This window comes from Ranitomeya imitator, chromosome 10 (genome assembly GCF_032444005.1).
Source record: "Ranitomeya imitator isolate aRanImi1 chromosome 10, aRanImi1.pri, whole genome shotgun sequence".
Lineage (NCBI taxonomy): Eukaryota > Metazoa > Chordata > Amphibia > Anura > Dendrobatidae > Ranitomeya > Ranitomeya imitator.
Window position 1 is genome coordinate 89,791,926 of NC_091291.1, and position 22,992 is coordinate 89,814,917.

At 42.6% G+C, this 22,992-nt stretch overlaps 3 protein-coding genes across 6 annotated transcripts in view; 1 reads left to right on the forward strand and 2 right to left on the reverse strand.

The window, feature by feature from the left end:
* The window catches only part of TREH (trehalase), a 93,916-nt gene that overhangs the window by 39,401 nt on the left and 31,523 nt on the right, over positions 1-22,992 (reverse strand). For both annotated transcript variants that reach the window (XM_069742143.1, XM_069742144.1), the window contains 2 exons: positions 22,160-22,200; positions 1,603-1,703 (listed from right to left, as the gene is read on the reverse strand). In XM_069742143.1, the coding sequence (XP_069598244.1) occupies positions 1,603-1,703; positions 22,160-22,200 (142 nt within the window). The remainder of the gene's footprint in view (positions 1-1,602; positions 1,704-22,159; positions 22,201-22,992) is intronic.
* Positions 11,981-13,936, forward strand: LOC138651219 (uncharacterized). The gene is made up of 2 exons (XM_069741253.1): positions 11,981-12,709; positions 12,861-13,936. The coding sequence occupies exons 1-2, from the start codon at positions 12,363-12,365 to the stop codon at positions 13,744-13,746; spliced, it is 1,233 nt and encodes a 410-aa protein (XP_069597354.1). The 5' UTR covers positions 11,981-12,362; the 3' UTR covers positions 13,747-13,936.
* On the reverse strand, positions 15,561-19,924 carry LOC138652083 (pneumococcal serine-rich repeat protein-like). 3 transcript variants are annotated; one of them, XM_069742810.1, is made up of 7 exons: positions 19,656-19,923; positions 19,210-19,286; positions 18,322-18,383; positions 18,149-18,235; positions 17,797-17,992; positions 17,491-17,650; positions 15,561-16,717 (listed from the first exon to the last, which is right to left on the reverse strand). In XM_069742810.1, exons 3-7 carry the CDS (start codon positions 18,364-18,366, stop codon positions 15,616-15,618), a joined length of 1,590 nt encoding a protein of 529 aa, XP_069598911.1. In that variant the 5' UTR covers positions 18,367-18,383; positions 19,210-19,286; positions 19,656-19,923; the 3' UTR covers positions 15,561-15,615. The 3 variants fall into 3 exon arrangements, with proteins under 3 accessions (XP_069598911.1, XP_069598909.1, XP_069598910.1); XM_069742808.1 differs by having other exon boundaries at positions 19,210-19,923; XM_069742809.1 differs by having other exon boundaries at positions 18,322-19,924.

Here is a 22,992-nt window from a genome sequence, read left to right on the forward strand (position 1 = left end):
AAAGACGCCACCTTCTGGTGATGGACAGTGCCACCTGGAGCAAGCACTGTCTGCAGAGAAAGACCCCGCCTTCTGGTGATGGACAGTACCACCTGGAGCAACCACTGCCTGCAGAGAAAGACCCCACCTTCTGGTGATGGACAGTGCCACCTGGAGCAAGCACTGCCTGCAGAGAAAGACCCCACCTTCTGGTGATGGACAGTACCACCTGGAGCAAGCACTGTCTGCAGAGAAAGACCCCGCCTTCTGGTGATGGACAGTACCACCTGGAGCAACCACTGCCTGCAGAGAAAGACCCCACCTTCTGGTGATGGACAGTGCCACCTGGAGCAACCACTGCCTGCAGAGAAAGACCCCACCTTCTGGTGATGGACAGTGCCACCTGGAGCAAGCACTGCCTGCAGAGAAAGACCCCACCTTCTGGTGATGGACAGTACCACCTGGAGCAACCACTGCCTGCAGAGAAAGACCCCACCTTCTGGTGATGGACAGTGCCACCTGGAGCAAGCACTGCCTGCAGAGAAAGACCCCGCCTTCTGGTGATGGACAGTGCCACCTGGAGCAAGCGCTGTCTGCAGAGAAAGACCGCACCTTCTGGTGATGGACAGTGCCACCTGGAGCAAGCACTGCCTGCAGAGAAAGACGCCACCTTCTGGTGATGGACAGTACCACCTGGAGCAACCACTGCCTGCAGAGAAAGACCCCACCTTCTGGTGATGGACAGTACCACCTGGAGCAAGCACTGCCTGCAGAGAAAGCTCAGGCTAGCTAGCCCTGTGAATCACCAGTGAGGGAGGCAGAACAGTAAATCCAGTGGACAGAACGGTGCTCTGAGCCTCTTGGTCACAACAAGGGTGCACCAAGCATCCCAATCATTATATTTGATCAAACTTCCAATTCCTGACGAAGGCAGACGCCGAAACGCGCATCGGGGCTTGGCATATCCCAGGGACTTACATCCTACATAGCAGGTAAATACCAGGTGGCTCGTTTTTCATCTATGTTTGGTTTTTTTTGCACATATAGTAGTTCTCTAGCCCGCATATTGCTCACTATTACATGGGCTGCCATATTATGGGTCATACCACATATTGATATTCTTCCTTCATCTTTTTCTATCAGGTTGTAGCCACTTTATTGATTTTGCACATGCACCTTATATTCTAGATCTGGTATTACCGCCATTTATGGCTGTATAGCATTTATATAAATAACTTTATATATATAAGAAAAAACTCCCATTGTGGTCTTTTGAATTATTTTTGAATCATTTTATTGCCATATTTATGTCCCTGGTGTAGTGCCTTTTTATGGTATTTTCTCACCGTACCACTTTTCAATTTATATATATTTTAATAAATATTGTTATATTATACCCTATTTTCGGACTTTGTGTCGGGTTTTTTCTTCGTCTTTAGTGTTTTTTTGCAGAACAGAAGCAGCGATTAGATCACTAAAGGTGCTATATTTTTATAAGGACTGCATCCCCCACAAGGCTGTGTGCTTAGAATAGATTATACTGACAGACTCCCTCTAGTAGGTGAATTGCATGTACTGTATAAAACATGAAGCTATTAATGTAGAATCCAAAATGAAACTGACCGGGTGCATACAGGAGGCCCATGTCTACAAAATGTTTATCATCGGTGAAAATCTTGGCAAGCTGGACATGATGGAGGACTTCCCCTGTACAATAGATGTTACTGAGAAAAGAAGGAGCAAAGAGAAATCATGAAGAATGTTAATGATCATAACTTCTATGGGAGGAAATATGGGAAAAAGCAGGGAGTATTGAAGGGAACCCATCATGTCCAGAAACACTATGTAGCTAATGATATAGGGTTAATCTGCTGATGTATAGCATTAAAATACTGACTTACTGGAGCAGCGGCTACAGGGAAAAAACATTTTATATTCTCCCTGTGTCCGCACACTTATCATCAGGGTGGTGCACAGAGTGGTTACAGTAGTCACTCCCTACACAGTGAGCGTGCGGTTATATCACTCCTCAGCACTGACTGGCAGCCTGCTCTGCACACACAAGCTGCACACACGCTGCGGAGCTGGCTGTCAATCAAAGTGGGGAGTTTTCTCACTGGGCTGAGCAGAGACTGTAACCGCTCCTTGAACCTTCCCAATGACTGGAAGCAAGAGGCTGCAGGGACGATATAAGCTCATTTTTTTCCTGTAGCTGCTGCTCCAGTAAAGCAGACAGGGAGGATTTTAATGATATTTACCTGCAGCTTAACCCTTTATCTGCAGGTAAGTATCTGGACATGACAGGTGTCCTTTAAAGTTGTTGTCAAAACATCATTAATTTTTCATCTTAACACTGAATGGTATACAAATGTCTGAACCCCGCAGATCACAAGATTGGGGGCCTGTTTTGTTGGTTTAAATGAAGCAGCAGTCGCACATACAAGATGTTGTTCCATTTTAAGGTTTATATCCATCAACCTCATGAACTGTGAACAAAGCGGCACTGCTAAGTGTCTCTATCCAAACTAAGGAAATGGGACCCCGATTCTAGTGACCGGTGGGGTTCACAGAGACACTTATCTGGTTCATAGCTGATATGTGTCAATCTTAGGACAATCTATTTACCGTAATTATGTAATTCATCAGTAATTACATGTAAGAACTATGTAGCAAAAGAGATCAATAATGAGTATTTTGCTACCTCATCAGAGAGCAGCCTGATGTAGGAACAAAGACCCTGATTCCAGTGATGTGTCACTTTGTTTACTGGGTGCAGTAGTTGTAATACATAGATTTTAGATGTAGCATGAAGCAGAGCTCAGAAAGCTAACCCTGCCCACACCCCTGATGAGCAGTTTTCTGTGTGGTTGGACCAGGAGACAGAAGAGCACCAGTCGGGGCAGTGATAATCTCTTGCTGATAAAACACTCATTGTATTGAAACAACAGCACACAGTCTAATAAGTGACACATCCCTGAAATCAGAGTCTCAGCCCTTATGTCATGCTGCCTTAAGATTACATAGCAAAAGCCTAACATACCCTTTAAATGGTCATTGAATAGGAATGTTACAGTCCAGAAGGAAAAGTAGAAAATTAGAGCGAAAAAACAATAATTCCTACTAATATGATGTATATAAATAAACTACCTGTGACTCTAGTAACTACTCATGGACAAGCCATGAGACAGAGAAGTCAGACGTTCCTTGGTCAGTACTAATAGAGCACGTAGTAAACTAATGGAAAAGACGATGGCGTAAGTCAAGTCACAGTCAGAATATCAGAGAAATAGCGGATCTAAGTAAAGGGGCAATAAGAAACGGGTAGTCAGAACACGGTCCAAAGGTCAGGCAGCAGTAGATCAGAACTCATAGAACAGGAATCAGGCAAACACACTCCAGAGAGCAGAAGCTTTGACTGGCAGTGATCTGGGAGATTCGGGAGGAGAAACGTAATCAGGGCTGCGTGACAAAGTCTCAGCCCTAACATTCTTAGACCCGGTCTCAATGTGATGGAAAGATTGCATCTAGAAAGAAAAAAAAAGCACCAACTGACCTGTCCGGGAGCTAAACATTGAGCAGATTCATTGTCAGCTAATTTTTTAAGATATGTCACCACAGTAACCGGATCAAGAGCTCCCTCCAAAAAGAGGTCGCAATTCCCAACATCATAATTTCTCTCAACGGACGAAAATTTCCTAGGAGAAAAATGCGCATGGAACCTTGAGAAAAGAAAACAGCCCCTTCCCCAACCTCTGAGGCATCCACCACTACGATGAACGGTTTCCGGAGTTCAGGTTGGATCAAAACTGGAGCGGACATTATTATTATTATTATTATACATTTTTATAGCGCCATTTATTCCATGGCGCTTTACATGTGAATACGGGCAAATATAGACAAATACATTAAACATGAGCAGATAACAAGGCACACGAGTACATAAGGAGGGAGGACCCTGCCCGCGAGGGCTCACAGTCTGCAGGGGGTGGGTGAGGATACACTAGGAGAGGGAAGAGCTGGCTGTACGGCTGTTCAGTAGGTTGAGGTTGAGGTTGAGGTTGACATGAAGCACTCCTTTAATTTATCAAAGGAAGCAATAGCATCCAACGACCAAACCTTAAGATCTGCCAGCAAGGGGTTTAATGATCTGAGAAAAACGCCTAATAAATTTTGTATGGTAATTGGCGAATCTAAAAATTGTTGCAATGCTTTCAGGTCACGAGGTTGAACACAATTAATTATAGTCTTGACATTCCCAGGGCCCATCTTAAATAGAGATGAGTGAACATCGTCGGCTCCCTCCTTATTCGGCAAGGTATAGCGCTTACCGAAGAAGCTGCATCGGGAACCCGGATACCTGGATTGTGCCGGCTGATCAGCTGTTCGGCACCGCAGCTGCATGTGTCGTGGTGTGTGACAGTCACAACACATGCATGGAGAGCCTGTATGTTGTGACTGAGACACAGCCGCAGATTAACTAACAAACAGGCAATCCCCACATGTATTCAGGCTGTCTAGCAGCCGCAAATCATGCAGCTGCAGGGACATAAACAATCTACAAGCACACCCAAGATACTCGGAGAACACACGAGCATGCTTGGAAAACTCGAGTAATGAGCACACTCGCTCATCACTACAAGAAACCACAATCCATTTGAATGCTGCTGTTTGAGATAGCCGGAGCTCACCTTTGCCTGTAGAATTACCCCTTCATGTAAGGTTAATGCTGAGGAGATCCCAATATAGAAATATGTTGATGGGAAGCAGCATTTATACATTTCATGGAAAAGACGAAGTATTGTTATACTAAATTTATTTTCACTAAATTTATTCCAATGGACGTATCCTGTCACATCCAGACTCATAATTTAAGGCTTGTGTTTATAAATACTGGATAAACCAGATTGTGGCTCATGTTGTTAATGATCATCCATATATACAATTGTCTAAGGGTCTGTTTGTCTGTAACCGAAATCTTGCGTCGCTGATTGGTCGAGGCTGGCCAGGTGTGACCAATCAGCGTTCATAAATAAACTACATGCATATACTAGAACGAGAATAACAATGAGGACAGTCCGTGAGGGAGAGAATAACATGGAGGTCAGTCCGTGAGGGAGAGAATAACATGGAGGTCAGTTTGTGAGGAGAGAATAACATGGAGGACAGTCCGTGAGGGAGAGAATAACATGGAGGACAGTCCGTGAGGGAGAGAATAACATGGAGGACAGTCTGTGAGGGAGAGAATAACATGGAGGACAGTCTGTGAGGGAGAGAATAACATGGAGGACAGTCCGTGAGGGAGAGAATAACATGGAGGACAGTCTGTGAGGGAGAGAATGACATGGAGGACAATCTGTGAGGGATAGAATAACATGGAGGACAGTCTGTGAGGGAGAGAATGACATGGAGGACAGTCTGTGAGGGAGAGAATAACATGGAGGTCAGTCTGTGAGGGAGAGAATGACATGGAGGACAGTGTGTGAGGGAGAGAATAACATGGAGGACAGTCTGTGAGGGAGAGAATGACATGGAGGACAGTCTGTGAGGGAGAGAATAACATGGAGGTCAGTCTGTGAGGGAGAGAATAACATAGAGAACAGTCTGTGAGGGAGAGAATAACATGGAGGTAAGTCTGTGAGGGAGAGAATAACATAGAGAACAGTCTGTGAGGGAGAGAATAACATGGAGAACAGTCTGTGAGGGAGAGAATAACATGGAAGACAGTCTGTGAGGGAGAGAATAACATGGAGAACAGTCTGTGAGGGAGAGAATAACATGGAGGACAGTGTGTGAGGAAGAGAACAACATGGAGGAAAGGTGTGAGGGAGAGAACAACATGGAGGACAGTGTGTAAGGGAGAGAATACAAATTTTCCCCGTTTTTAAGTTTATCATATGGTAAAATAAATGGTGCCTTTGAAAACTATAAGTCATCCTGTAGAAAACAAGCTCTCATACAGCGATAGATGACTAATGAAGTTTTGACTCTTAAAATAAAGACAGGAGAAAACCAATGGCAGTGCGTCCAATGGGTTAAAACATAAATGTAAGCACCAATGTTTATATGAATACTAGATGGTGACCCGATTCTAATGCATCGGGTATCTACTATATAATCGTCTAATTCTGTCTGTTTGTCTGTAACGGAAAACCCGCGTCTCTGATTGGTCTCGCCAGCTGCTCACGACCAATCAGCGACAGGCACAGTCCGGCCACGAATTGGCCCGGGATTTGAAGCACGCTTCGCTGATTGGTCGCGGCCGGCCGGCCGTGGCCAATCAGCAATATTGGCTCAGGATTTAAATCCCGCTGCGCTGCTAATGTATATATTTTACCCGGAAAATCCGGTGTATTCATTGTACTATTCTTGAATCTTCATAAATAAACTACATACATATTCTAGAATACCCGATGCGTTAGAATCGTGCCACCATCTAGTGATGATAATTGGCCAAAAAGGGGATGTAAATTTACTGTTAGCCTATAAACCTCGTTTCTGACGACTGACACTGAGATCAGAGCTATATCCTTGCATCTCACACACCGAGAAGTCCGCTCTAAGGTATGGTGGGGGCGTGTCTTTTCTTCAGTGTATTGTTGCCTGCTCATGATTGGTCAGCATCACACAAGGAGAAGAAGAAGTACACTCCCCCAGTGAAAACTATCTGATGACGCCCACTTGGACTTAACACATATTAACTCATTGGGTGGCAAATACATTGCCATTTTCTACACAATGAACGGTGAAATAAAAGAAGAAGTTTTATTCTGCTCTGCAGCAACTATTACATTGTGTGTCCAGTTCAACATGAAAAATTTGGTGGAAGGTCCAATTTAAAGGGTGACCAATTTACTCACCCAACTACTTGTAAAATACTGCATGCATGATAAGATCTGTCATTTTCTGCTATCTTGTCTTTGAGATGAGATAACGGAATAATGGATAATTAATGGTTAGTTACTGTATATGACACTTCAGAGTTTTGAAGCTCAGACTCCATAGATGTGTTTCTCTTTCCTGCTGTAAAATGGGAGTGTATGTAATACTCCTTTCTCTATACAGGAAATGTTATTTTTCCTCTTCACGGATAAATGGTCACCACACTTCCTATTTATCTTTCTGGTGATATAGGATTCCTCTGAGAACTTTGAATATTCCAAGATGTTGTCCTGACCAAGTTTCAAAGTTTTCAACTCTATGTTTTAATATTAGGCTGTGTGCAAACGTTGCAGATTTGCCTGCGGATTTTTCTGCACTAAATCCGCACCTCTTGGCAGAAAACAGAGGTGCGTTTTTTATGCGTTTTTGGTGAGTTTTTTTTATGCGGATTTGTATGTGTTTTTGAAAGCTTAATGAAGATCTCTTATTGAACAAAAAAAAAAAGATTTGTCATGTAATTTCTTGTCCAACCTCCTCTTTTACATTTGTCCAACCCACACTCCATTACACACAGATAGATAAATAGATAGATAGAATAGATAGAAGGAATGAGATAGATAGATAATAGATTGATAGATAGATATATTGATAGATAGATATATGGATAGATAGATATATGGATATATACATAGATATATAATAGCAAGGCCGATGTTTATTAATGGACAATATGTTTAATTTTTGGAAAAAAAATGGCATGGGCTCCCACGCAATTTTCTGCGCCAGAGGAGGAAAGCCGACGGCCGGGGGCATTATATTTGTAGCTTGGGAATGGCGTAATACCCATGGCCCCTTCCCAGGCTATGAATATCAACCCGCAGCTGTCTGCGTAGCCTTTATTGGCTATTAAAATAGGGGAATCCCCCCAAAAAATTACATGGGGTCCCCCTATATTTTATAGCCAGAAAAGCTACGCAGACATCTGCTGGCTGATATTCATAGCCTAGAGAGGGGCCATGGACATTGGCCCCCCCAGCCACAAATACCAGCACCCAGCCGCCCCAGAAATGGCGCATCTGGCAAGATTAATTTGGAGACAAATTAAAAAAATTGTTGGATATACAGATATTATAGCTGAAATGCCCCTTTGGGAAAATAGCTATTTTCCAACGCTGTTGAATCACCCGTCCACCGCCTTCTGGGTGATGCATGGTGTTACCTCGGTGGGGGATTTACATGACCGGGGGACCTTTGTGTCCTTTGAACAGCTGCTGACTAAACATGATATTCCGAGATCCCAATTTTTTCGTTTTTTACAATTAAGATCAGCTTTCCAGTCATATATGAGGGGGGTGGTTACGGGCCGCACAATCTCGTCTCTGCCTCTAATAGGAATCCTCAAATCCCAGGGACCCCAGGGCCTCATTTCCTCTTTATATACCTACATGCTATCAGTAGGTGCGGAATCAGTTATAAGACTCATTAAGGAGAAATGGGAGAGACTCATCCCTGACACACAGGAAGAAGAATGGGAGGAAATTTTAGAGTCCCCGATGAAGGTATCCCCGTCGGTTAATAACAGAATGACACAATTATACATAATGTACCAATCATATCTAACTCCCGTGCGGCTTTTTAAAATGGGTCGACTTCACTCTGCGGAATGTCTGCGCTGTCACCTGTCAGATGCGGACTTTGTTCACATGATGTGGAGCTGCCCGGTCATTCTTCAATATTGGAAGGAGGTGACCTCATTACTCTCCTCTATAGTATTGGCCCCTGTTCCTCTTGAGCCACTAAATTGTTTTTTTGGGGTATGGGATGAGGAGACTTGGGGTCATCACGTTGCAATTTTCTTACGAGAGTCACTTTTCATGGCAAGGAAGGTGGTGGCAATGCGGTGGATGGGGGGTTCGTGTCCCTCACTCAGAGCCTGGATTGAGTTAGTAAATTCGATTATCCCATACGAACGTACACTGTATCAAAATAGAGGATGCCCGGGTAAATTTGAGAAGATCTGGAGCGGCTGGAACTCCTCTCACCTCACTTTATAACTCATGGTTATTTATACTAGTGTAAAGTGTCAATTCTCTCTAGGTATCATGCAGAAAGGGACGTAGGTTTATTGTTAGGCGGCAGAAAGGTAGTTAGTAAGATACAGTTATACTTAAGATTTAATAACTGTAAATTTTTCATGACTCCACGTCAGATATGTACGCTTTCAATGGAGTAAAAGATATGTTGGACACACACTATGATATTCAGTTATGTATACATTGTACGTACTCAATATTGTATGTAATACTAAGGAGTATAAATTTGTGTATTATGTTGTTGTTCTTTCAACATTATGGTTAATAAACGAATTTAAAAAGAAATGGCGCATCTGTAAGATGCACCAATTCTGGCATTTAGCCCCTCTCTTCCCACTTCTGTGTAGCAGTGGGATATGGGGTAATAAGGGGTTAATGTCACCTTTGTAATGTAAGGTGACATTAAACCTGGTTAATAATGGAGAGGCATCAATCAGACACCTATCCATTATTAATCCTATAGTAGTGAATGAGTTAAAAAGAAAAAGAAAAAGACACAGCCAGAATAATGTATTTTAATATTTTTAATTTTACCATACTCAATCGCCGGCAAAAAATAAAAAATAATAAACCGACCGCATACTCCCTGTCCAATGCAGTCCAATTATTAATGAGTGTCCCACGACGATCTCCCCTATAGAACAGTGACATCAAGTGATGTCACTGCTCTATAGGCCTCTAGTGACACACTGACAGGAGACAATGGCTCCTGCAGTGCATTACTGAAGAGGTTACTGTAGTTCATTCTCTCGCTTTATGGCAAAGCTGCGTGAGAAATTTCCCACACAGCAGTGCCGCAAGTGAGAGTAGGAACTATTTCTCACAGCGGCGGATGGATACAGTGCGGAAGGATACCTTCCGTCATTGTATCCTGGAGCCCCTGGAGAGCGGTTGCATCAGCTGATGTGGCTGCTCTCCACGGGAGATCGTCGTGGGACACTCGTATTTATTGGATTTTTGCGGATCCGTGAGTATATTGTTTGTTTATTATTTTTAATATTTTTTACAGGTGAGCAATTGCTTCGGGGATCAAGGTGATGGTGAGTATGTACTCTATGTTGTATGTTCTGTATATTATATGTTCTGTATGTACTGTATGTTGAATGTTCTGTATGTACTGTATGTTGAATGTTCTATATGTATTGTATGGTGTATGTTGTATGTTCTATGTTCTGTATGTACTGTATAGTGTATGTTCTGTATGGTGTATGTTCTGTATGTACTATATGTTGTATGTACTGTATGTACTATATGTTGTATGTACTGTATGTTGTATGTTCTGTATGTTGTATGTACTCTATGTTGTATGTACTGTATGTTGTATGTACTGTATGTTCTGCATGTTGTATGTTCTGTATGTACTGTATGTTGTATGTGTTTTTAGTTTTTTTACACTTGAACAAAGTAGCCGGATGAAGGGACTATACTGTCCCATCATCCGGCTACCTGTCACTGTGGCAGGCATAGCCGGATGAGACTAGTAGTCCCTTTGGACGACACCTTCCTACATAGAGCCCCGCACACACCCACACACAGACACACACAGCCCCGCAGACGCCAGCACAACCCCACGATCCCCGCTCACAGACACACAGCCCCGCAGACACACACAAACACAAACACACAGACACACACATCTTCTCCGCACACACACACAATCTCCGCCCACACACAGTCTCCGCCCACACACTCTTCCCCCTCCCGATCTGCAGAGTTTCTCGCACCCAACTCCACAACAAAACTGCAGATCTTTTTTAAACCTGCGGTTTTGCTGCGGATTGGCCTGACACAATGGAAGTCAATGGATGCAGAAACGCCGCAGATCCGCACAAAAGAAGTGACATCCTGCGGAAAATAAAACGCTGTGTTTCTGTGCGGATTTTTCCACAGCATGTGCACATCAAGTGTGAGGTTCCCATAGACCTACATTGGTTGTGCGCTACACTGCGGATTTGATGCAATTCCGTGCGGAAAAAAAACGCTGCGGATCCGCAATAAAATCTGCAACCTGTGCACACAGCCTTAGGGTGGAGATGTCTTTGTAAAACACAAGAAATCTTTTTCTGTTATACTTCTTTGGTTATGTCTGACTTTGCCAGTGTCTTTGGGGAGGTATTTAGTTTGTTGCTTTTACTTGTATTGCTTCTAATGTCCTTGGCCATTTCGAAATGAGAGTTTTATTATAATAACTCTACGTGGGAAACTCCTGTTTGTTGTCTGTGGAGCCTCCTATATCCAATATGTCTGTTTAGGGCATTGGTGGACACAGACAGAAAAGTGCCCCATTATTGGAACACTTTATGGGCCATTTTCAGTCCAAAAACTCATTATAATGCACAATTCCACCTGCTTTGGAGGTTTTTGTCCTGGAGCCCCGTTCGGTTGCCCCAATGATATGTCCGCCCCTTGGCAAAGGTAAATTCACCTCCACCTCTTTCACCTTTGAGTTAATCAATTTGAGCATTTCTGTTCACCTCATAACTGGACCTGCTCATCCACATCACTCTCCATCCTATGTGATTTTCTTGTGTTTTTACGGCAATGTTCCTGTATTGTGCATTTTTTGCTTTACAATACTTTCCATCGTGCCTTTTTATTGTCTGGCAATCTCAATGGCTGTTTTGCTCTATAGTAAATAGTTATAACTGACATTTTATTGCCGTATTTCTTGTGTCGGTATTACTTTCAATATGTTGTGTATCAATCTGATATTGTATCATTTTATGCACATGTCCGTTCACGCACAGGCCTCCTCTATGGTGCATGCCCTAAATGCTCTACTCTATTATTTCACCTTAAAGGAAATGTCGGCACATGTGAATTCCTTCTTTAGCGTCAACGTCTCTTTTTTGTTTCCTTCCCACATTTTTGGGAATGGGCAGTCTGGGAATGTGATCACGCTATACCGATGTGCGGTCTCCTGACCTCCCTTTGCCACACCCTGTAGGGATCTGCTTGCTATCACACGTAGCACGTGCAGGTAATGAATGTAGGAGACCAATATCTGCAGTTTACTCACTTTTGAATGTATTAGGGTACGTTCACATTAGCGTCATGCGACGCTGCGTCGCCGACGCAACGCACGACGCATCGGAAACGCACGCAAAAACGCAACTTTTATGACGCAAGCGTCTGACGGATGCGTCGTAAAACGCAGCGTTTTCGGTGCGTTTTTGGTGCGTTTTACCAAAAAACGCAGCGTTTTACGACGCATGCGTTGGCAAACACTGATTGGATCTTGAGCCACAATTTAGTGTCTAGACACTAGATAACACCACCAATGAATAGAAGAGGGTGGGTCTAGTGTCTAGACAATCGATAATGTCACCAATGGGTAGATGGGGGTGGGTATTAATGTCATAGTGGTATATATACCCCCGCATACCTTATTTCCAACCATACAGCATCAAGATGGATCGTTCCATGGAGAGTATCTACCTCACTTTTGAGCTGGAATTAGCCCTTGCTATAGCTTATGCTTTTGCCTGTCATGAACAGAGGAGAAGAGACAAACTACGGAGAAGGAGTCGGCGGCGTTTTTGGCTTCACCCTATAGTGGAAGTCCGAGAGAGTCGTGGAGCGTACCATTGTCTTTTTGGTGAATTAAATGAGAACCAGGACAAATACTTAGAATACACCAGGATGACAAAAGACAGCTTTCGATATCTGCTGCGTCTGGTGGAAGGAACCATTTCCAGGCAGGACACGCAGCTCCGTAAATCGATTTCCCCTGAGGAGCGTCTGCTGGTGACTCTACGGTACGTAATGGAATGTGAAGGATTTATATGTTCTAGCCATTTTTTAAATTAACATGTTTTTGTTTTGCGGGGTGGGTGATTGTAATTAAAAATGGAAAATTCATTCATAACAATTAAATTAATTATATTTATTTATTTTTCTTCTTGTCAGTTTCCTGGCTACTGGAGAGACATTGAGATCACTGCATTTCCAGTTTCGGATTGGAGTCTCAACACTGTCGGGTATTATTGCAGACACATGCCGCGCATTGTGGGACAACCTCCGGGAGGAATTTTTGCCCATCCCTACACAAGAAATATGGCATGCCAACGCCCAAAAATTCCACAAAGTTTGTTCTTTCCCTAACTGTATCGGAGCTGTGGATGGGAAGCACATTAGGATTACCAAGCCGTCAAGAAGTGGATCTCTTTTTTATAATTATAAAAAATACTTTTCCACTGTGCTGATGGCAATTGCTGGTGCGGACTGCAGGTTTCTCGCTGTGGACATTGGAGCCTTTGGTCGTGCAAATGATTCACGGACATTTAAGGAGTCTGATATGGGCCAAAGATTGTACAATAACAATTTTAATTTCCCCCATCCACGACCTCTTCCCAACACTGACGGCCCGGACCTGCCATTTGTTGTTGTTGGTGATGAGGCTTTTCAAATGAGTGGCAACCTACTGAAACCGTACTCCAGTCGTGGGTTGGACCGTACCAAAACTATATTTAATTATAGACTGTCCAGGGCCAGAAGAACTGTGGAGTGCGCCTTTGGCATCCTGGTCTCCAAATGGCGTATATTAGGATCCGCTATAAATTTGAAAATTGAGACAGTGGATGAGGTGGTGAAGGCGTGTGTGGTTCTCCACAATTTTATTATTGATAAAGAGAGAGTCAACGTGGAACTCGATGAACACATACAAAATCCATTGCCTGATTATCAAGATCATCCTCTGCGGACAACTGTGGAGATTGCTCATATGAGGGACCAATTTGCTGCATACTTTGTTTCCGATGTTGGCCGTGTTTCATGGCAAGATGAAATGGTCTAATTCTGTATGTTTTATTATGATGTCATGTAAACACTGTTGTGTTCATCATTTAACCATCCTATGTATGGTGATTCTATGGTTATTGTTTTAATGTTCCCTGGATGTATAATGTGTTGTGTTTTCAAATACACTTCTTGAGCCTTTCAGTTTTTAAAAAAAAAAATTTCATACGTTTATACATATTAATAAAATTTAAAAAATCCAAATTTATTGAAATTTATTGAATTTATTGAAAGTACTAATGTGTGTGCCACAAAATTTGTGTGTTTCATAGTATTGAGGCATAACATAATCTGCTCCCACCTTGTCAACCATTTTTATTCCTGCAGACTATTTGCATATGGAACAAGGCTTGACAAGGAGGGAGACGATCATGTTTGCTAAACTCTACAGAGTGAACACTATTGTACTCAGGATGCTATAATACGTCCAGAGTCAAATAGTGGTGACACTGTCAACATTGCTTCCATCTCACCTGAACAATATTCTTAAGGTACATTTAACAGCGTCGCTGTTTGGTCGCTGGAGAGCTGTCACACAGACCGCTCTCCAGCGACCAACGATGCCGGTAACCAGGGTAAACATCGGGTAACTAAGCGCAGGGCCGCGCTTAGTAACCCGATGTTTACCCTGGTTACCATGCTAAAAGTAAAAAAAAACAAACACTACATACTTACCTACAGCCGTCTGTCCTCCAGCGCTGCGCTCTGCTTCTCTGCTCTCCTCCTGTACTGTCTGTGAGCTGGAAAGCAGAGCGGTGACGTCACCGCTCTGCTTTCCGGCTCACAGACAGTACAGGAGGAGTGCAGAGCACAGCGCTGGAGGACAGACAGCGTTAGGTAAGTATGTAGTGTTTGTTTTTTTTACTTTTAGCATGGTAACCAGGGTAAACATCGGGTTACTAAGCGCGGCCCTGCGCTTAGTTACCCGATGTTTACCCTGGTTACCAGTGAAGACATCGCTGGATCGGTGTCACACACGCCGATCCAGCGATGTCTCCAGGGAGTCCAGCGACGAAATAAAGTTCTGGACTTTATTCAGCGACCAACGATCTCCCAGCAGGGGCCTGATCGTTGGTCGCTGTCACACATAACGATTTAATTAACTATATCGTTGCTACGTCACAAATAGCAACGATATCGTTAACAATATCGTTATGTGTGAAGGTACCTTTACACTACGGTGTGTGAAACGTCCATCGCCGTCAGCTTCCCGTACTGTGCCAGCCCTAAAGCACAGCACAGCGTTTAAGGCAACGGTGTGCTCAGCTTTACGGGCGGGAATCACAGTGTCAGTGCGGAAAGATGACGGCGAGGGACTTGGTAGACACCTTTTTATATTAGTGGGGTATTGTAAACTTTTTATTTCAGTGATTAAAACAGTGCACTACCCAATTTTCCCTTGTTTAAAACAAAGACATCGCTGGATTGGTGTGAACTCACCAATCCAACAATGACAGCTTCTGATAAGTTACCCAAAAAATATTCCAAATCATTTGCTGATAACCAAAAAATCACAGCAGGGGCTCAATCGTTTTACGATTTCAGAAAAGACAAAGTTAAAACAACTATATCCATACTGAAATCGTTGTGTGATGGTACTTTGCGTGACATATTGAGCAATGCTGTTTGTGTTTGTAACATCTGAGTACAATGAACGACAGCCATATAAGAAAATGATAAAAAAAATAGAGATAATATTGTCACACATTGCACATCTGGTGTTACAAAGACACGATTTGTGTGTACGGCGCAAGGTGTGATTTGGTGCAAACTTTATTTGAGACAATAAAAACCAAAATTTTTTTTTTAAAAAAATATAACAAATTTATTTTGTGTTACAAAAAAAAAAAAAAAAGGGAACCCGGTTTTAAGGGGTGCCAATGTCCGCAACCAAAGGGGATTCATATCCCCCAGTTTTTTGTGATGAGGAGACCGAGGAGGAGGAAGAGGGGGAGGAAGCAGCATACTCTATGACACTAGACGGGATGCCGACATCAGTCCAGCCAGTGGATGGTGGTGGCGAGACTGCAACAGAAGCAGGTGAGAGAGGAGGAGGGACGACCAGTGTCCTTGGCTGGCTACTCCGGCTCTGGGTCGACCCAGGCTGTGTAGATGGTGTACTCCTGGTTGACCCAGGCTGGGTACTGGGTGTACTCCGTGTAGACCCAGCCTGGGTACTTGGTGTGCTCCGGGTCGACCCAGGCTGTGTTCTGGTGGTACTTTGGGGAGCAGCCATAGCCAAGGACGTAGTGCTTGTGGTCGTCATGGTCTTCTTCTTCTTCTTTTTCCTCCTCTCTCCCTCTGGGTGGGGGTCGGCTTCCCGTCTGTGCCCCCTTGAAGGCCTGTCAGGCTCGGAACTTTGGGGCTCAGTTCTGTGGTGGCGGTGGCGGCGGCGGTGGCCCTCGGCACGCGGACCTCTGTGGTGGTGCTCTGCAGCAGGAGTCGGAGTCATGGCAGCCAGCGATGGTACTGCGGGCATATTTGTCGCTGACTGCATGACCCGAGCCTGCTGCAGAGCACTGACATATAAATTGTTGCAGCCCTGCATGAACGAAATCTGGAGTTCCGGCGTAAGATGTTCCACCATGCCGTTGTGAATGGCACTAAAGAAATGTTTTGCCGGCCTCGAGAGATCCGTTTCGATGTTTTCAAGACGCCGTTCGATATTGCACATTTTATCGCACAGCGCCTTGAAACCATTCTGAAATACGGTACTCAGATGTAAAAATTCGGACATGGGCGCCCTGTCCGAGGCCCGCTGACGCTGTCGGGAAGACCCAAAGGACGGAGCAACAGAGGCCTCGGCCAGAGGAACATCTGATGGACCGGCTGCCGGTTCGCCAGATTGTGTTGTTGCAGACCTGCTCTCGCTGTGGGATGGCCGCGACAGTTCAGATGGCGCTTCACAAAGGACCGCTCTTGAGGGTCGTCTTGAGGATTGGACAGTCTCGCGGGTGCTGCTGTGTGTTCTGTGAAAACATAAGGAAACCATTAGTATAAAAAATATCACATTTCACATGCGTCAGAACATTTTACCGCCAGGTATCCATTACCGCCATTAATATTACACTATTTTTAATATTGACACTGCATATGCACCATCAATATTAAACAAACGGTATTTATTTAATTCTAAAGAGTCACCCATGTTTTTAGTTTGCAACGCCAGACAATTCTGCTTAGGTTGGAACTGCCATGACGTCACGGTCATGTGAACGAGACGTCATCACAGGTCCTGCGAGCTGAGCAACCATGGGAACCTAACCAGCTTTGCAGTGGAATGTATGCCGTATCTATTATATTTAACTTTATTATGTATAAAAAATCGTAGATACACCTGGCAAGTGTGAGAAGATAAGAAATGAATAAAAAATTCAAGGTCAACGAGTGGTGAAAAGTTTAAAAAAAAAAAATTTTTTAACTTCAATCAAAAGCAGAGGATGAAACATCTGCACAATACAATAAAAAAACTATCTACGCGTTTCAGGTCTGATGTTCCCTGTCACCTGAAACACGTAGATAGAGTCTATTGTATTGTGCTGATGTTTGATCCTCTGATTATGATTCAAGAGGAGAAAAGTATGTATTTTTGCACAACTCTGTGAACTAGCCTTTTTTTACTTCATTTATATACTTGGTACTTGGCAAAATAAATGGCTGGGCAATAAGCAACGGGACTGGAATGTAGTATGTGAATATGCATGTTGTGAAAACTAGGTGTGTGAATAGGTACTATACTTACTCTCTGCTTTCAAGGACCGGTCGCAAGAACTGCAGTATACGGTTATGCTTGTACACCGAGGTCCTTGAAGCGCCAGCACCACTACGAGCCTGTCCCTCCTTTTTCAGGCCCCTCTTGAAACGGTCCTTCATGGAGCGCCATCTGGTCCTCAATTGTTTAACTGTGTATTAAAAAAAAAAAAAAAAAAGGTTTTAGATAATATATCGAAAAAGATTACGCAACCGTGTGCAATACCAATCAAAGACATCACAGACGGTTGTGTAATCCTGGCATGATGGGTCACAGCACTATTTTTTAAATACTTACGGAAACTGGCTTTGGCCTTGGCGTTAGCGCTGTCGAAGCCATCCCACAGCGTTTGTGCCACCTCCAACCACAGACGCCGCAATATGCCCTGGTCCGCGTGCTGGGGGTCACGGCTGTCCCACAACGGGCCCCGTGCTTCTATGGATGCCACCATTAGGTCAATGTTAAGTGGCTCATCCAGGGCCCGTTGTGAAACCTAGAAAAGAATGGAAAATATGAAGGTTTGAAAGAGAAAAAAATTGTCCCTATCACCTCCACCGACACCTACTACACACAACACCACACCCTACCACCACCCCCCCAAAACCCGCAAAAAAAAAAAAAAAAATAAAGGTTTGAAATAAATACTTACGCTCCGTCCTGCAACCACAGCTTGGCCCCGTGGTCCCTGCTGCTGCTCCCTCTCTTCCTCCTGGTTCTCCTCCTCACTTGAAGAAGCCTGCAAAATAGTTTAACAAAAAGTTGAGTGACCCATCTACAAATGACAGCGAAAATATAGCAAGCAATAGTAGATCATGTACTCACCGGACTCCTCAGCGGTGGGGTGCCGGAATCACTGCCGCTGGCCATGACTAATTAAAGCAGTTCTGAAATTAACAAAAAAATAACATTGACTATGCTCCTATGCACTATCATGCAATAAATAATATTAAAAAAAAAAAAGCATTTAAACCACAAATAACATTGCACTCCAACTGAACTAACGATGAGCAAACTACACTGCCACATTGATTAGATTAAAGAAACAATGGCAGAGACAACCCAATGCCAGAGTACAAAAGGCTAAAGATAAGAAAATTAACAAGTACACAATGTAGTAATCCCAAAAGATTTTTTAAAAAAAGAAAAATTACAGTATGCACGGATCAACATAAAAAACACAATATGTGGTTGTAATAAAAAATATTTCAACACGAAAAAAAATAAGGGCAGAAACATAAATACTTTACAATGAAACCAACAGTGCCGGAGAAAATAGAAGGGGATACAACGCCATACATCGCAACCAGAAACATACAACTATGTATTTACACAACCACAGTGCTGAAAATAATACACAAATTGCAATAAAAATGTAATAAAAGGCCGCAAAATCATTCTATACTACCATACTTTACAAAACAACCGACAGGGCCAGAGACAATGAAACGCCATCATATAACGGAAGAATAAAACAGCACAACTGAATACAAAAACAACACCAAACCAAAAAATGGAAACTCAAAATCAATCTTGGAAAGAACACTAATCAAGGCCGCAGACAATGAAACGCCATCCTATACACAATGCCGTACATCAAAACCAGACCAAAAAGACCACAATATCTTTAGCCACAGTGCAGAATATAAAACACTACTTGCAAAAAAAATTGTAAAAACATGTAGAAAATGCACATAATCATTCTATACTTACATCTCTGGACAGCGGATGAGAAGACAGTTGCTCTGATGTGTCTGGTCTGATGTTGCCTAATAATTCCAACCACAGTGCTGAAAATAATACACAAATTGCAATAAAAATGTAATAAAAGGCCGCAAAATCATTCTATACTACCATACTTTACAAAACAACCGACAGGGCCAGAGACAATGAAACGCCATCATATAACGGAAGAATAAAACAGCACAACTGAATACAAAAACAACACCAAACCAAAAAATGGAAACTCAAAATCAATCTTGGAAAGAACACTAATCAAGGCCGCAGACAATGAAACGCCATCCTATACACAATGCCGTACATCAAAACCAGACCAAAAAGACCACAATATCTTTAGCCACAGTGCAGAATATAAAACACTACTTGCAAAAAAAATTGTAAAAACATGTAGAAAATGCACATAATCATTCTATACTTACATCTCTGGACTGCGGATGAGAAGACAGTTGCTCTGATGTGTCTGGTCTGATGTTGCCTGTTGTGTAGCCGGCAGCAGAAGTGACAAACAATCCTACATTTTCTTTATATATGGGGGATGTTTTTCTCACTGTTTGCACTGTCTAGACACTGTCTAGACACTTTTTTGTTTCATTTTATGTTACGACGCATGCGTCGCACAACGCATGCACGACGCACACCCGCGACGCAAGTGCGTCGTCAATACGTTTCAATGGGAAATTGTAACGCATTGACGACGCACGAGCGACGCTCGCGTTTTTTTGGCGCTCCGAAAATGCAACATGTAGCGTCTCCGACGCCACCCAGGTGCGGTGTTACGACGCATGCGTCGTGCGTTTTACTGAAAACGCACGACAACGCAACGCATGCGTCCCCAATGATAAAGATAGGGGCGCATGACGCATGCGTTGTCGTGCGTCGGCGACGCAGCGTCGCATGACGCTAATGTGAACGTACCCTTAGGTTTGATTCTCCTGACACTTGACCATCATTATAATTTACTTTGATATATACTGGGTAAGCGACCCTAAATATCTTATTATAACTGTGTGCATTTTTAAGATTTTTTTTTTTAAACATTATTTTGTTTTCTTCACTATATTTAAAGAAAAAACGTTATTTTAATTTTTATTTCATAAATCAATAGTGCACATAAAAATAAGCAACCTTGTTATTTATCTTATTACAGAAATTTGCTTCTTTCCCTTCTCGGACTGATATTTCACTCTTAAATCGTGGTTAAAATCTGTATTCAGTGAAGACAGATTTCCCACTGCTGAGATAGGAAATGGCAGGTTGGTGATTTTTAAACTGTTATGAGGGAGGAGGAGCTAGAAGCAGACACAGATGCAGTTCTCTATTGAACTTTACGAGCAACAACTGTTAGGCTACGTTCACATTAGCGTTGCGCGCCGCTGCGTCGGCGACGCAACGCACGACGCACAAAAAACGCGCGCAAAAACGCTGCGTTTTGCGACGCGTGCGTCGTTTTTTGACGAAAATCGGACGCACGAAAAATGCAACTTGTTGCATTTTCTTGCGTCCGACGCTAGCGTCGGAAACGACGCAAGTGTCGAAAAACGCAACCAAAAAAACGCACGCGTCCCCTATGTTAAACATAGGGGCGCGTCGCCGCTGCGTCGCCACTGCGTCACCGACGCAACAGCGACGCACATTAGCGGAACGCTAATGTGAACGTAGCCTTATCTCCTATCTCAGTAAGGGGAAAGTCTGTATTCACTGAAGACACATTTTCCTTGTGAATTGAGAATTTTGAGAATGAATGATCAATCCAGGAGGAGAAAGAAGACGATTTCTCTATTAAAATATATCACAAAGTTTCATATTTTCATATTGCCTTATCAAAAGAATAAAAGTAAATCAACGGTTCTCTTTACGTATATGATATAATAGCTTTGTGTTCCAGTTTACATTGGTGTTTTTTACTTTGCTTAATTGTATGTCATAATTATGCTAATGTGAGATGTCTATAAAAACTAGCTTGCTACACTGTACACTTGCATGACAAAGGCTCACGTGTTTGAGTCGTAATGTTGCCACCTATTCCCATGGACTAAGAAATCACCAGGGTTTTCATTTGAAGCCTGTTATTGGGTGTTGCCCACTTTCTTTGAATTTCTTGTGTACTATAAATTGTTGGGTTATAACGTGTTCACTCGCACCAATATATCTATTCCAATTATATATAGGCATTCAGATGTTTAGAGCTTGGGTTATTTATTTCTTTTTATAACCTAACACTTCTTTACTCTTCCCCACAACCTTATCCTTGACCTGTCTGGTGTGTTCGTTGGTTTTCATGATTCTGTTTGATCCCTCGCACCAACATATCTATTCCAATTATATATAGGCATTCAGATGTTTAGAGCTTGGGTTATTTATTTCTTTTTATAACCTAACACTTCTTTACTCTTCCCCACAACATTATCCTTGACCTGTCTGGTGTGTTCGTTGGTTTTCATGATTCTGTTTGATCCCTAATGTTCTCAATCAATCCTCAGAGGCCTTCACAGAACAGCTGTAATTGTACTGAGAAGAAATTACACATAGGTGGAAACAAGTTACTAGTTATGTGACTTCTGGAGGCAATTGGTCAGTCAGGATTTTATTTAGGGGTTTCAGACGACAGGGGGCAGAATACATATGCACGTTAACATATTCAGATTTATATTTTTAAAGTATTTAGAAAACCTCATTTATTTTACACTTCACAAATCCTTGCTCCTTTCTGTTGAATATCACATAAAATCTTAATTAAATGCATTTTAAGTTTATGGGTGTAATGTAAAAAATGTGGAAAACTTCATGGGGAATTAATGCTTTTTCAAGGTGCTATATATATTAGTTCTTAGGATCTACCACCAAGATAATCAATTCTAATGTTCCATCATTAAAATCAATCAGAAAGCAGAGTTACAATATGGAAATTATACTAATTTCTTACCTGTCACATGGAGGAGGAAGGTCTTCAGTGTGAATACGTTTCTGCAAGACACCAAACAGCACACAGAATGACAGCAGCCATCGTGCCCAGTCCATGATATGTCATACAGACTACAAGCTACGCTCCTTCTCGTTAGTCAGGGCAGTATATTTATTATCACGCGTTATTAATAGTTAAGCTTTGGCACTCATCCCTGTGTCTTCGTTCTCCTACGCCCATTTGCTACGTCACTTTGTAACCCTTTATTTCTTGACAATATTAGGTCCTAACTACTGATCTAAGTGCAAAGTCTCAGCCTTGCAGATACTTTCTCTGTAAACAAAAGTTGAAGAAACCTTGAAAAACATAGAACGAGAAGAAGATAAGTGTGTCCTCTTAATTATCTAAAATTGATTTTTTTTAGACTAATATAGAATATTAATTGAAAAAAAAAAAGTTCTATTCCAGCATTTACTATAACTTGTCTTTGTACTAGAGAATCTTTTAGAAAACTTATACATGTAGAAAAGAAAAGCATGTTCTGCCAGACAGAGTAAGCAGGAATAGGTCATGGTGGAAAGTGAGGTCAGAGATAGCAGCCGCACTTGGCTCTGGTGTTTGGGGGAGGTGGACACCCCACCGCCCAAAGAAGACACACATATTATAAATAGCTCATAGTAATTAGGAACCTGTGTGACAGATTTTGCATTCAATATACTCTTCTAGCTGCAATAGTAACCATTATTTTAATTTTTATTTCAGAAATAAATAATAAACAAGGAAATAAGAAACTTTGTAAGGGTACGTTCCCACGGTCAGTAAACGCTGTGGGTTGGAAGCTGCATACATCCGCA